The 14,839-nt window shown below is 35.7% G+C and overlaps 1 protein-coding gene across 1 annotated transcript in view; it reads right to left on the bottom strand.

Moving 5' to 3' along the window:
- The window catches only part of st14a (ST14 transmembrane serine protease matriptase a), an 11,802-nt gene extending 7,167 nt beyond the window's left edge, over window positions 1-4,635 (bottom strand). The window contains exons 1-5 of the mRNA XM_057348601.1: window positions 4,392-4,635; window positions 4,048-4,132; window positions 547-706; window positions 280-410; window positions 132-202 (exon numbers count right to left, since the gene is read on the bottom strand). Of these exons, the coding sequence (XP_057204584.1) occupies window positions 132-202; window positions 280-410; window positions 547-706; window positions 4,048-4,092 (407 nt within the window). The 5' untranslated portion in view covers window positions 4,093-4,132; window positions 4,392-4,635. The remainder of the gene's footprint in view (window positions 1-131; window positions 203-279; window positions 411-546; window positions 707-4,047; window positions 4,133-4,391) is intronic.
- Between the last annotated feature and the right edge of the window lie 10,204 nt (window positions 4,636-14,839).

Below are 14,839 nucleotides of genomic sequence, written 5' to 3'. Positions count from 1 at the left end.
GAGAGAGAGAGAGAGAGAGAGAGAGAGAGAGAGAGAGAAGCGGACAATTTTGCATCCATTTTGAGCTTTGTGTGTACATGCCTTTATATGCAAAACTATGTTTGTCTTGGATCATGTGTATGCAATCCTACCTGAAGGCTTGCACGTTGGAACCAACATAATATTTGGCCAGTTTTGAAGACTCGGAATACATTGTTTTCAGCTAACCAACAAAAATCAACAATTATTTTTCTGTCATCATTATGAGCAACCAAAATGAATATTAGTATCTCTGCTCACTTCAGCGTTGACTTTTGCTGCCAATCTCTTAAACTCCGGGCTCTCCGAGTTTTCCAATGCGTCCACAAAAGGCTCATTGGTAATCCTGAAGGAGCCGGTGAAAATCTTTGGTATCCTCAAATCCTGTCGGACTGCAGATCACGGACACCAAAAGACAACAAGATACAAATGAAATCAACCCAGTCACGAATGATGTTGTACTAAAAAGACCACAAGACCTTACCTGACAAGTTAAAAGTAAACGAATGAATTGCAGTCCTGACTTACAGTGGAAATGCCAGACCAACAGCCCTATGATCAACGCCAAAACAGCCGCCAGAATCACCAGACCTACGATGATCCCCACCTTCCCCGGGTTCTTTTTCTTCTCTAGTTTTTTATTGTTTGACGCAGGCAGGAACGTGACGGCTTGGTCCCAGTCTCTTTTCTGAAGGGACACAAACGCAACGCACGTTGACAAGCAGAGAAATAACAAAGTGGCTCGTTCATCTCATGAAATTCTACCGTTTCAAAAGTCAACCAGTCGGTTGGAAGAAAAAGGAAATAACATCAGATATTCTCAACAGATTCTGTTTGAAAACCTAAATTACGCAGGCAAATTTCAGATCTTTTTGACAGAATAAGCACAGATTATACAAGAACAGCATCAAAACGCTCCTCGGTGTGAGTTTAAAGTCAACATAAAACATCATTCGCAACCCACTTTACTTTATGCATTTGGGACTGAAACTGAATATTCGACAAGAACGCAAATGTCTGATATTTCAACTAAATCTTGAATTGTGAAGTGGGCATTTCGTAACAGAACAAATGCGAGTTTGTTAGTTCCTATTACTGTAGTAAACTTTATGACATTATCCAGCATTATATTATGAAACTATTGGCAAGATTTTAGAAATGCCAGCTACAGCAGACATGACACAAGTGATAAGAAAATATTTTTCACATGATACAACTTTCAAAAACGTGCACCGATGTATTGTGCACAATAAGACGTGTATTCATTTTATTTCATGCTGAATTGAAATCAAAAGGAATCATCATTTCATAACACTTTAGTTACACGAACAGAATGCTCAAGGAAAGGACATGTTGCTTCATGTCATCATCAGAACGTGCCTCTTTTTATTTTCTACACAATCAGTCATTCTATATGAGCATTAGTGACGGTTCAGAAGGTTTTGTTTAGGATTGAATTGAAATAAAAGCTCTTAATGAGGTCACTTAAGACCAACTAAAAGGACTCTGGGACTTAAGATGTTTCACATTTTATTTGACACATTAATCATTACGTTACACACTGACCTACAAATGGTTCGTTTACGACTGCTGGATCGTTTCCAAGTTTTTGTCATGCTTTAGATACATGACAGTGTTCTGACCTGTGATCATTTGTGATTTGACAAAATGTTGTTGAGTTAAAGGGACTGTTTACCCAAAAATAAAAATTCGGTCATCATTTACTCACCCTCTTGTCATTTCAAACATGTAAGACTTTCTTTCTTCCGCAGAACACAAAAGAAGATATTTTGAAGAATATTGTTAACTGGCCCCCATTCCCTTGCATTGGTTTTGTGTCCATACAGTAGAACAGTGCTGTTCGGTTACCAACTTCCTTCAAAATATCTTCTTTTCCGAAAGAAAGTCATTAAACATTTACTACTTGTTACTAGGTCACTAGTTTGTCCAAAGGTTCAGTATGTCCACATCTTATGGTGGGAAAGTAACATGAAGTTGACATACTATACACTGAAATGCTGAATACTGATTGAAAATGTCAACTGTTATGTCTTGAAACCAGAAAACTGTTTGCATTACAAGTTAATGTAGGATAAAGTCCCGTTGTAAACAAAAGACGGCCAGTGTCAGGTGGTTGACACTGTATGATGGCATAGACGAAGGAAAAACATGATAGATGTTCTAAACAAGGGGGGCTTTCCAGTTTTAACCTGAGTCATTTTCTCTGTAGAGGTTTCATTTGTGGGGGTGTTGTCTCGTAGTAAAGTCGTAAGCATGCCGGAACGGAACTGTGGAATGCATGCAGGCGTGCAGGCTGTGACACTGATCATTCAAGCGTCACGCTGAGCTTTCTAGGATTTTGTCCTTCTCTAAAAAACCTACGAGGATTATATTAATTCAATATTTAACAAATCCACAAAGACAGCAAAACATCAGCTTTTTCTTTTCCTAAATCCTTAACCTGACCAGCACAGAATGAGTGATAGACTCGTATAAATCATTATATGGACTCTTTATATCAACCATTTTGACACTATCTACCAATAATTTCACCCACTTGCCAGACAAATACAACCTGTTTGTTCTCCCTGGGTCAGAAAGATTTATATTTTCTGTTTTTAAATATTTGTAATGTAAATGTTGAAAATGTTGTTACTTTGTACAATTTATTCCTTTAATAAACTGTGTAACATGACATCAATGTTATATTGGTCACTGGTTGTCACCCAGCTCCTCGCATATCATTATAGCCATACATATACAACTTATTTCCAGACTGTTTTAACATTAACCCTCAGAACACCAGCAACCCATAATTACCAGACACACAATCTGCTGTAAGCAGTAAGCACCTCATTTGAGGTCTTGTAAATGTCAATTGAAATCCAATCCTCAGGACCTACAATGAAGAATTATACTTCATACACTAATATACTCAGAAGCAGATTGACCTAAACTCAAAAATCTGCCGATTAGCAAAAAGAAAAGCTTACAAATGCAAAACTAATACTGGGTCAGACAGACTTGTGAAACTAAATTGAGTAAAACATATCTGTTAATTAAAATAAAATATATTTTACTAAACATTATTTCAAATGTAAGTTTAAGCTGAGGCAACTAAAATATGAATAAATGGAAATAAACGAAAACTTAAATCAAAATCAATTAAACCCAAATAGCAATATTAACTAGTATTAACATACACACTAAAAATATACAAAAAAGCTCATTCAAAATATTATTAAACCTACAATAAAACTAAGATAGCTCCTTCAAACAGGAAATGACGTCATAATAATTACACAAAGCCGAAGAAGAGTGATACTGCTGACACCTCACATGTGCCTTGTTTACTGACTATGTGTTATAACACAGCTAACAAATAACAAGGTCAAGAAAACAACAGGAAACATACATTTTTCAGTATTAATATCAGTATTTATATTTAACCTTAAAAGCCTTTCTGATCAAACGGCATAGTCTTGTTGTTTATCAAACCGCATGACCAATGTATTGTATTCCCACAACTTTTTCAAATGCTTGTGACTAGTGGATATAAGGAAATATTTTATAGAGATGACACTCACTAAGAATACTATCTAGTCAATGAAATATGATATGAAATGTATAAACGTGCATGTTTTATCAATATCTTACTCACTTATAAAGACATTCCCTTATACTTTAAGATTTGCAAATACCGTGAAAACTCTTGACAACCTTGAATATATGACCTCCTGGTCTAACGAATGTAATTATTGCACAAGTATTTAATTTTGTGTCTAAATTGTATGCATAACAATTAGAGCGAGAGAGAGAGAGAGAGAGAGAGAGAGAGAGAGAGAGAGAGAGAGAGAGAGAGAGAGAGAGAGTAGCATTGGTTAAGTTAGCTCAACGTGAAAAGTAGACAATGTGACAACATTTTAAAACCTTTGGAAACAGACATGTTGGGTTTTATCTATAATTCACCCTCGGGAGGTTGTAAGATTACAAAATGATAACAGTTAGTAAAGTCAAGATGAGCCTTACCGACGAACCGGGAGTGTAACGCATTCCTCCATCCATAGGGTCCATGTTTGAGAGACCACCAGCAGTGTGGGTACAAACACACGTTCTGTTTTCAAAATAATAAATGATAAATAAACAATGAACTAAATAATAGTGGATTGTAAGTAAGAACAGCGGTGGAGTTCACAGCTGAACACGCCCCAAACAAGTGCAGCAACAAAAACAACTACAAAGTCCAAAACTAAAGCGTCTAAATAAAAAACTAGCCAACAAACGGTCGACCAAACTCAAACGTGCAAGTTTAAGAAACAAATAAAGGTATTACAACAAGAAACACGTTATATTCCGCGGCGTGTGTCGCTTACCTGTTTGGTGAGAGAATTTCCGGGGGAGATTCGCTTGCAATGGGAGTGACTCTACAGGTGAGCACTTCCTATAAATAACACACTCAAAATAAACCCCTCAAGTATAAAATAACTTCAAACACATCACAGTAAGATTAAATTCATTTATCCGTTCGTCATGTAAAGTCGACGTGAGGTGTATTTTGAAGAGTGGCGGTGAACGTGAGGCTAGTATCGATGTGTTTGTTTCTGTGCAGGGGAGAGTCACAGTGGCGGGCTCAATACTTCATGTGCTGTTTGCCTAGGGTGCATGTTTGACATCAAAGCTGAGCATCTGTGTTGCTCACAAATGCTGTCTAGGTAGAGTGCGTAGTAGGTTTTGAGTCAGACTCGGCGTTTTAACTTCATAGTGATACAAACTCGTCATGCAAGTTTCGGTTGGATTAAAATGGCGTTTGTCATCATGTTCTTTCTGGAAATACTGTGGTTTCAGTTACAGTGCATGAATAAAATATTACAATAATTACAATTTATATTATATCAAAATAAAGTAAATATATAATATCATAATATTCATAAAACGTTTATTGACCAACCATTGCATTTACTAAAGCAACGATCCCCCAAAAACTGTGGTTTATAGTGAATTTATCACTAAAACCCTCTTAGGGTTTCTAAATTTAACGGAACCTTTATGTGTCTTGTTGCTTGTATCAGACGGATATTCCAACTACCTAGGTTTCATAAAATAAACAAACGTTTACAAAAATAGTAATATTTATTAAAAATTGTCTGCCAAGCATGCAGTAGCTATTACTGATGTAATGATGTCACATGTATCTGTGCTAGTCATCATTATGTGTAGACCACTTTGAAAGATGTAAACACTTGTCCAGAGGCATTTCCAGTTTCATTTTCATTTACGTTTTATTTTATGTTGTGTTGGTTGTATTTTGTTCAAACGTTTGTGCAGTGTTAAACCAATGTTGTTTGTGTCATCAAAAGTGGTCTATACAAACCAATACAAGCAAACACTTCTGCACAATATACCAAAGTCAGAGCCTGTCATGGTCATTTGTATGGGATTCCTTTTGTGCCAATAAAAATGAACGCAAACTTTTAAAAACCGAACAAAAATATACAATGAGAAAGAAAAAAACCCACTTTGATAATGAAAACAATTAACTCAGTTGCAAGAATGTGACATGATTTTCAAATAAACTGCTATTTTTCTTAACAATTTTCTAAGTTTCGTTTTTGCAAATAATAGTTTTGAATTCGCTGCTAGATTTTTCATTTGCGCTTTCCGAGTTTTCGTTTACGCTTCTCAATTTTTCGTTCGCCTTTCTGGCACAAACTCACGTGTGGGCGGGATTTATGGCCACTTTACACTCATTGGTTAGTGAGATTTGGATTGACAGCTCCCTGACCAGGAAGTCAATACTGAAGACAGTGCAGCGGATTAGAGAGCAATCTGTTTGCGGTTTTCTGTATTGTATTGTTTTAGTGTTTGTACTTAAATTACTTTCTTATTTTGTTAGTATATTAGCAGGGTTGCCAACTTTCACGCACTTAAAAGTAGGACACGCTTCCAGGCACTATCACGCCGTAACAACAAGCCAACGTCGAGTAAAGACAGGATAGCTAGCCATATTCACATGCAACTTTACGTGGGTTTAGAGGCCGTCAAAACAGCAGTCTATAATTTATAATTACAATGATATCAGGAAAACGACATGCCTAGTGAGTTTTGAGGAGATATACAATAAAGTGTTATGCTTCAAGTTCATATTTCTAATTTATACATTATAATCGTGGTGGCATTTTATGTATTGTTTCTATCTTTAAATGTTTGTTTATAGTTAAAGAAGTCTCTCTTCTGCTTTTCCTTAACCTGTTTTATGTAGGTGTGTAAATACATAATGAAATTGATGTTTGCAAGAGGCAGACTAAATTAATAAAACATTCTAAAGGCCTCTAATTGTGTCATCTTATGAATTTGTTTTGTTGAAGCGTTTAAAAAACATAAATGTCATTTGAATGTATTGGTACTGTTTTATGAGGTGTACTTTCTGTGAATGTAATGAAAGGGGTATAATACTGTACATTCACCATGAGTTTAAAAAGAAAGATACAGTACTTGACTTATAAGTGGACTTAATTCTTTAAAAGGAGACTGTTTTCAAGAGCGACATCGTCATCCTCCTCCTCAGCTGGACACAAGTCACCCTCAGGTACATTTATGTAACCGAGATAATAAAATCGCTAAAAGTTTTAATCTCTGTACAGTAGCTATGCAGCAATGTTTTCATTTAGCACGTTAATTTCTCACAACCCAATAATCTGTAACATGTCTTTATTGGATGTTATAATGCAAGTTGTTCGTTCCTTTTTAAGAAAATAATCTTACAGTCCATAAAATAATACCTGACAGAAAATATAAAGCACACAATGAACGAGCTAAGTAAAGACAGAATTGCTACTGTACAGGAATAATACTTTTAGCGATTTTCTTTATTTTCTGAATTACATTCATTTACCTGAGGTTGAGTAGGACGATGATTAGGATGACGCTTGGATCCACACCGCGCATGATTTACCAACTTCAAATACCAATTACTAATATACTAACTAAATAAGAAAGTAGTTTTAAGTACAAACAATAAAGATAACAGCATGCAGATCGTTCTCTAAGATTCGTGTCACTGTACTGTACTGTCTTCAGTATCGACTTCCTTGTCAGGGAGCTGTCAATCAAAAACTCACTAGCCAATCAGCATAAAGCGGACATAAGTCCTGTCTACACGTGAGTTTGTGCCAGAAAGGCGAACGAAAAATTGAGAAGCGTAAACGAAAACTCGGAAAGCGCAAATGAAAAATCTAGCAGCGAATTCAAAACTATTATTTGCAAAAACGAAACTTAGAAAATTGTTAAGAAAAATAGCAGTTTATTTGAAAATCATGTCACTTTCTTGCAATTGAGTTTATTGTTTTCATTATCAAAGTGTTTATTTTCTTTCTCATTGTATATTTTTGTTCGGTTTTTAAAAGTTTGCGTTCATTCTGATTGGCACAAAAGGAATCCCATACATGTGAAGAGTGCTCCAGACATGCAGCGCAACCTGAGTTCAAGTTCTGCCCTCTCTCCTCCCCATCGCTTTCCTGTCTGTCTACTGTCCCTGTCCTATCAAAAATGGAAAAGCATCCCCCAAAAAGGTCATATACACAGTTTGCAAATCAATGCTTGTCTAATAGTGATCATTAAACACCCTGCATCAGGCAAATGTCTAATGGAAAGATGCCATTTATACGGGGTTTTTTTTATTATTATTTGTTTAATAATCACTGTTGAGATTTATAGCTCAAGGGTTTCAATTAAGCTTTTTTTCTGCCATTTTATGGTGTTACAAACCATATAGGGCATTAAAGTGCCATTAATTAATTCCATGATGCACTGCTGCAGCAACAAGTGTACAGTCAATATTCACTGCTGACAGTAGCACCAAATTCATTTCTGATTCTTGGCAGAAGATGGCTTCTGCAGCCCTTTCTAGTGCACTGGTCTGGTGTCTGAGTTTGTTCACTCATTTTAATTCACTCCTTCAAGTGGGCTATATTAGTTATGTAATGTAGTAAAAGTGAATAAGACCAAGTCAGACTACGTGACTAATGTAAATATAAGACAGAGGGATGGTTGGAATGGGGCTTCAGAGAGCCTAGACAAGATGGGTGCAAATTATAAAGTATACAAAGGATCATGGGCTGAACTTTGAAAATTCATAGTCTGAATTAGCAAAAAAAAAAGAAATCACAGAACTGTCAGGGAAGAAGGGAAAGCATAAGATGAGGATCCAACTACAGCTCTTAACTTTAATTTAACAAAATAACAAAGATAATACAAAAAGATGCAAGAACCAGATAACTTAGAAACAGGACTGATAAATAAATACAGGGATGACAGGATTGGTGACAGCTGAACTTAATAGGTAACTATAGTACACAATGACTAAAGAACAAAAAACACTTTAAAGCTGACACTAACTTTGACAGAAATGCGAAATGATGTTTATTCACCTCAAACCTAAACTCTAAAAAATAATTCATGGCCTCTGTTGGCACAACTTAATTTAATGAATTGGTGCATTTTTGGTATAATTAAAACTTTTAAGTGTGAAACTCTATTTTATAATGTTGATAATGTCGTGATTCTGCCTCATCTTGTCATGTCTTTCTTGATCTTGTGGCAGAATCACGGCAGGATCCCTTGTTATGTGTGGAGAGAGTCTTTTTGACCCTTTCGGCCTTCGATACTCTCTCCGGTCCTTGTCTGTGTTCCCGCCCTTTTGTATCCCTCGTTATTGGTTGTTTATTAGTTCATGCCCCACACCTGTTCCCCTTTGATTTGTCCCCTTATTTAATGCCCCTGTGTCCTCTGTCTTGTGCTGAATCGTTGTACTGTAGTGTGTGTTGCTCGTGGTGGGTTCATGGCAGTGCAGTGCAGTGCAGTGCAGTGCAGTGCAGTGCAGTGCAGTGCAGTGCAGTGCAGTGCAGTGCAGTCTGTTGTAGTTTATATGGTAAATGTTATTTTTTAGTCCTGTCTAGTTTAGTTAGTCCGTGTTCCTGTTTTTAATCTTTGTTATTTTCCCCATCGTGGGTTTTTTGTTTTGTATTATTAAAAAGTCTTGTTTAACCCCTTACCTCCCGTCTGCACTTAGGTCCTCTGTCTTTCACCTCACCCGAGAATCATGACAGATAATTACTTAAGCTTAATATTGTGTGTAATTTTAACATAAAAATCGGTGTTTGTGTTTACGACAATATTTAAGTTGCATTAACTCATAGTAATTAGCTAGATAACTTAATTTTTCAACACCAATTGATTTCAAGACTCCTCCCAAACCATGTAACATACGTAAACAAGCTCAAACTCTGTGTCAAGTATTTGAAAAGCTTAAAATAAATTTGTTCATGTTCAATCATTTAACTTAATCTATTACAGTTGAGGGTACGTGACTGATGCTTGTTGTATCAAAGTATAGCATTGCTGAGGATCTCAAGTTCCCATCATGCTTTGCATGGTACTGGATAATGAGAGTTAATGTAGAAATACAGAGTTATTTTATGGATTTTTATCAAGATGAGAACATGAGACTTAATCATGTTTAATATTTTGTTCTCTTGACATTTAAAAGGGTTTTGGTTATGTTTAAAGAGGTTACCATTGTCCTGAAGGATAGAGCATTTGCTTAGGATATGGTTAGGCTCAAAGAAAATGACCACAAAGGCTGTTTTACTCAAAAGGCATCTCATTGGAGATGCTATAGGCACATTCAGCTCTTGCTTTTAATTGTTATTGAGTATTTTGTAAATTGAGATATAAAATAAAAAAGTGAATATGCAACCGGTGTCTTTGACTAAGTCAGTATTAAAAAAAAGTTGGAACAACTTAATAATTTCAATAAGGAGCAAACAATTTTAAGTTGGTGTTACTTAAAAATACATTTCATCTAAAAGAAAAAAGTGATCTGTCTGACCCAATGTAGTTTGTTGGATGAACCTAATTTTGTTAGAAGTTGTCACAACTCAAAAATATTGATGCAAACTGTTGCGTAATTTTTTTTGTTGAGTCTACACAATATTTTTTAGAGTGTACAGTATATCGTCCTGATCTTGGAATCCTCTTGGAACCGTTTAAACGTGTCATTATTGCTAAAATGTTTTTCATGATCTGAATTTTTTTTTCATTTGTTCTAAAATCAAAGCCAGAACTGTCGCAAATATCACCAGGCCAAGCAAGATGCAGAACGTCTCTGGACCCTTCTCTTGCGTTGTATTGCACATTGCTGGCAGGAACTTACAGGCTTGCTCTGACTCTTTTTCCTGAAAACAGATTTGGTGTGCAACAAAACAAGCAAGAGGCTTCACCCTTCCTGCAGATGCACATGCACTCAGGATTTTGAGACATTGTGACAGTGAAGAATACACAATCCTTAAGATGAATGTGTTTACCATGACAGGTAGAGACGCAAACTTTGGATTCGGACGAGCATTGTTGTCCTCCTCTCGTAATTATTATTTATATATATAATCTCATATATGTTATCAATTAGGCATATTGATATTGAATTTATTTGTAATATTGAAATGCAGTGATCAAGATGACTTGCAGTATACCGGATGACTGTGCGTTATTAATTTTGATTTATTGAGTTGTGTAGGAATAACAGACCTCTGAATGACTAGCCAATCAGATTCCAGTATAAAATAGTAATAGATGGATATAGCAGGGTATAAGTTACTTCAAGAGTAAACGTAGACCTGTGATATAAAATAAACAATACAAAAACTGGGATTCCATTTAATAATGCTCGAGGTTATCAGATAAAAAAACAGTTGTTAGTTAAATATTGCTTTAACAAAATCAAGTTTCACTCACCGAACAACCGGAAGTGTAATCCAATCCTCCATCCATACCCTCCATATCTGAGAGACCACCAGCTGTATGGATACAAACACACCTTCTGTTTCTACAATTTTCACTTCACCATTCACTTCAACAAAAAATGGCAAGCAATGTTCTATTGTTAGCAAAAAGAGTACTGGAATATCACAGGCTAAGTCAGGTAAGCATGGAAAACAACAAAAACATATCAAACAAACAGAAAAACGTAACGTTCAAATGAAAAACTTGCCATAAAACAGTCGGCCAAATTTCTTTACAATGGGAGAGAGGTTACATTCCAGACTTGAATGTAAACTCCCACTGCTATGATCGGCTTTGTTAAACTCACATTAATGTACTGAAAACAATATGGATCATTTGGGTTAAAAATGTATAAAAACCCATACTCGTACAACAATCTGTAATAAACAAAACAGTTATGGTAAATGTGGTAAAAATACTTCATTTTTGTGACATGTGGCTTGTGACATTAGTGTTGGATCCAATATAGTCAGAACAGCTTCACATTTTATGTTAAAGGGGTCATATGACACGGCTAAAATGAATATTATGGTTTGTTTTAGATGTAATGCAATGTGTATACACGATTTAAGGTTAAAAAACGCTGTATTTTCCACATACCGTGCATGTTTGTATCTCCTCTTTGCCCCGTCTCTCTGAAACATGCAGATTTTTAACAAAGCTCATGGCTCTGAAAAGCGAGGTGTGCTATGATTGGCCAGTTAACCAGTGCGTAGTGATTGGTCGAATACTGCAAGCGTGTTATGGAAATGTAACGCCTCTTACCATATTTGGAACATCAGGTTCCAAAGCAATTGTACTGACAGGTACGCCCACCTTACTTGCGTATACATTTGGGCGGTCTTAGTCAACTCATACCACGAACTGACGTAGATTTGTGGGGGTGTGGTTACACGAGGCGTTTCAGGCAGGTGTGGGTGAGCATTCGCTTTTAGATAGACTGCATCTTTTGGTCCGACACTTTCATTTTTGCAGTTTTATGTGTCTAATACATGCATGGGCAACTTATAACACACCAAAGACACAGAAAAACACGTAGTTGCCCCATTTGACCCCTTTAAGTCTCTCTAAATCTGCTTCCAAGTATGTCTTGTTTTAAAACGAATCAAGATATCAAATTAACAGCGTCTTACTGATGTGACCTGAAACGTCATGTACAGTTTTTGCACAGTTTCCTAATGTTAGAACCACACAGCAACCAATGCAATAACACTGCACAAGTTTTGTTATCCTTGGAGGCATCTCTAACGTTGCTTGAGTAATCCTGTGTTTGGATCCCGTTCATGTATACTCACTTTCTACTACATGCACAAATCAGTGGGTGGGGCTAAAGAGGCAATGATGTAGAAAGTAGGCGCAATTGTCTTTTGTTGCACTATGATGCTATACTGAGACACAATCTGGATAAGGAAGTCTGTAATTCAAACAGGAGTTTTTGTAGTACAATGACCTCTTATATGTCATGCTTGCAGCATCACACAAAATCAATAGTTATCAGTTACTGATGTTGAAATTCCTTATTTGCAATCAGTATGCATAATATGTCTGCATGGCAACACGCCCCATGTGCAATTTGCCTCGGGGGTAAAATATAACTTTAATTAGTCATTAGTCATATTCTGATTTAGATGTTACAACCACCTAAAGATAATTTTACACTGATGGAGGCAGTGTTGGGCAAGTTACCTCCAAAATGTAATAAATTATATATTACTAGTTACTGTCGCTTAAAAGTAATTAGTCATATTACAATATTACTTGAATTACAATGCGTTACACTACTGTTGCGTTACTTTTGAGTTACTTTGATCAAAATAACCACAAAAGTATGACTACCCTGCTGAAAAAAAAAACACCACAGAAATACTAATGGTTTGGGTTTATTAAATACCTTTTTGTAGTGTGTTTTGGACATTATTTGAGTACGATTTTATGGTCTCGTCAACAGAACCCAACACATACCAGTAGAGACTTTCGTTTACATTACAACCAATAAAATTCCCATCATAGCCATTACATCCAGTAGAATTTATGATGATTTCTATCAATTTTCAGCAGTGTATGCATTCTAAAATGGTAAAATATAGTTTATTGCTGCTCATTGTACATCCAATGGAGGGCGATGTGTTAATGCAGAATGATTGTGCTCATCTGTCACTTTTTACTCGGCCATCCAATCATAGCGCAGGAGGGGCGGGACAAATACCGCATCAACAAATCGGCAAATACCTGTAGGCTACAACCGCATGTCTGTCTACAATGCCTAAAAACAATTCAGGAATGAATACTTTATGATTTTGTGAGTGTCAATGTCTGTATCAGCTCATATCCATGGACTACCACAATATAAAAATGGTAATCAAACAAACTGTCTGCGAAACTAATACTAGTTTGACAATACTTATAGGCGGACATCAAGGCAAACAATATGCATGCGTTAACGAGTGCTCACAGTCGGCGTTTTCATACGCGTTTAAATACTCGAGTGAAATGTATGGAGCCTCAAATATAAGAGGCACAGAGAAGGCTCATGGCACAATTTAACTAACGACCGCTGTCAGAATCGCAAAAGTAGACAAACGGCCATCTGGTGAATTATGGTAGAGGTAGAGCCCACTGTAATGCAAACGCAGAACCTCTTTCTACTTACTTTCGTTTTGTTTCTACTCTTTTATAGAATCCGTTGCATTCATTTCAACCATCGGATTTCAGTAACAGGAAATAGTATCATAGTATTTTTTTTCTGGGAATGGAATGTGTTGGTAAATTATAAAAAAAATTCCGGGGGAAAATACGTTGTTGTAACGCGCGTTACTGAGATTGTAACGGGTATAACATTACCCAAATGTTATTAGTAATGCGTTATATTACTGCGTTGCAGCAAAAACTAATACATTAATGTAATGTCGATACTTTTGTAATGCGTTACTCCCAACACTGGATGGAGGTCATGCATGATTTCACCTCAGGTCCCTTTATCCAACCCTGGTTATAAATGTATAAGCTGACATCACATAAATAAGCATAAAGCTTACCACTGTGAATCGAGTAATGTTAGGACACAGATTTGAACACAGATAAACACATTTTTTTCTTTGGTTTTAAGCAACAACAAAAAGAAAAAACAAATTGGAAAATTTGGATTGCTGCTATATTTGTTCAAATTGTTTATAAATAAACCTAACCATTTTAATACATATAGGTCTTTTGCGTGGAACATTGGGGCAGTACTAAAGTTATGGGTAACTAACTTTTTCCCACACTTTAGAATAATAGTTAAGCCATCAACACTATAAAAACATAAAGGTAACATTAGAAATTATGTTAAGACTAAAGAAAAAAATAAACCAAAAAAATTTCAGTTAATTCAACTTAACAGTATTAGTTAAATCGTTGTGTTAACTTATGTTTTAAGTTGAATTTACTCAATATGTTGGTGCAACCAGGTAAAAATAGTTTTTAAGTTGAACCAACAGTGTTTTTCTAACGTTTTATAGACTCTGCTTTTCATCATGGAGTTGAAGTCATGTATTTCAATTTTTATTTTATTTTATTTTATAAACACAAGCATACAGATTTTAAGGTCTTGAGAAATTTCAGTCAGCTGGCCCTAAATTGTGAAGAAAAATCTTATATTATCATATAATGTTAACCAGTTAATATTGTCATTGTTACAGTGTTTTTGTATAAGAATCTGCCACCAAAATATAAATATACAAATATATATCTATTTCATACATAAAAAAACAAGACAAAAAACATGAAGACAATACATTAAATGTAAAAAGAAAACTGTTAATTGTTTATATATATAAGTTTCGTAACAGAGCCTCAACTAGTTGCAGTAAACGTGTTTTAATAGTTGCAATAAAATGTATTTTTTTGCAATTAAAATTGTTCTTATTTGTATGACAGCACGATGACCTCATTTCCGGTAGGTCCCGCTTCGGACTGTCGGTGGCGCGCTTGATCCTTTTTTTAGCGC

Source organism: Triplophysa rosa, linkage group LG12 (assembly GCF_024868665.1).
Source record: "Triplophysa rosa linkage group LG12, Trosa_1v2, whole genome shotgun sequence".
In the NCBI taxonomy this organism is placed as follows: Eukaryota; Metazoa; Chordata; class Actinopteri; order Cypriniformes; family Nemacheilidae; genus Triplophysa; species Triplophysa rosa.
The sequence above is the reverse complement of the archived record's forward strand: the minus strand, read 5'-3'. Positions and strand labels throughout refer to the sequence as shown.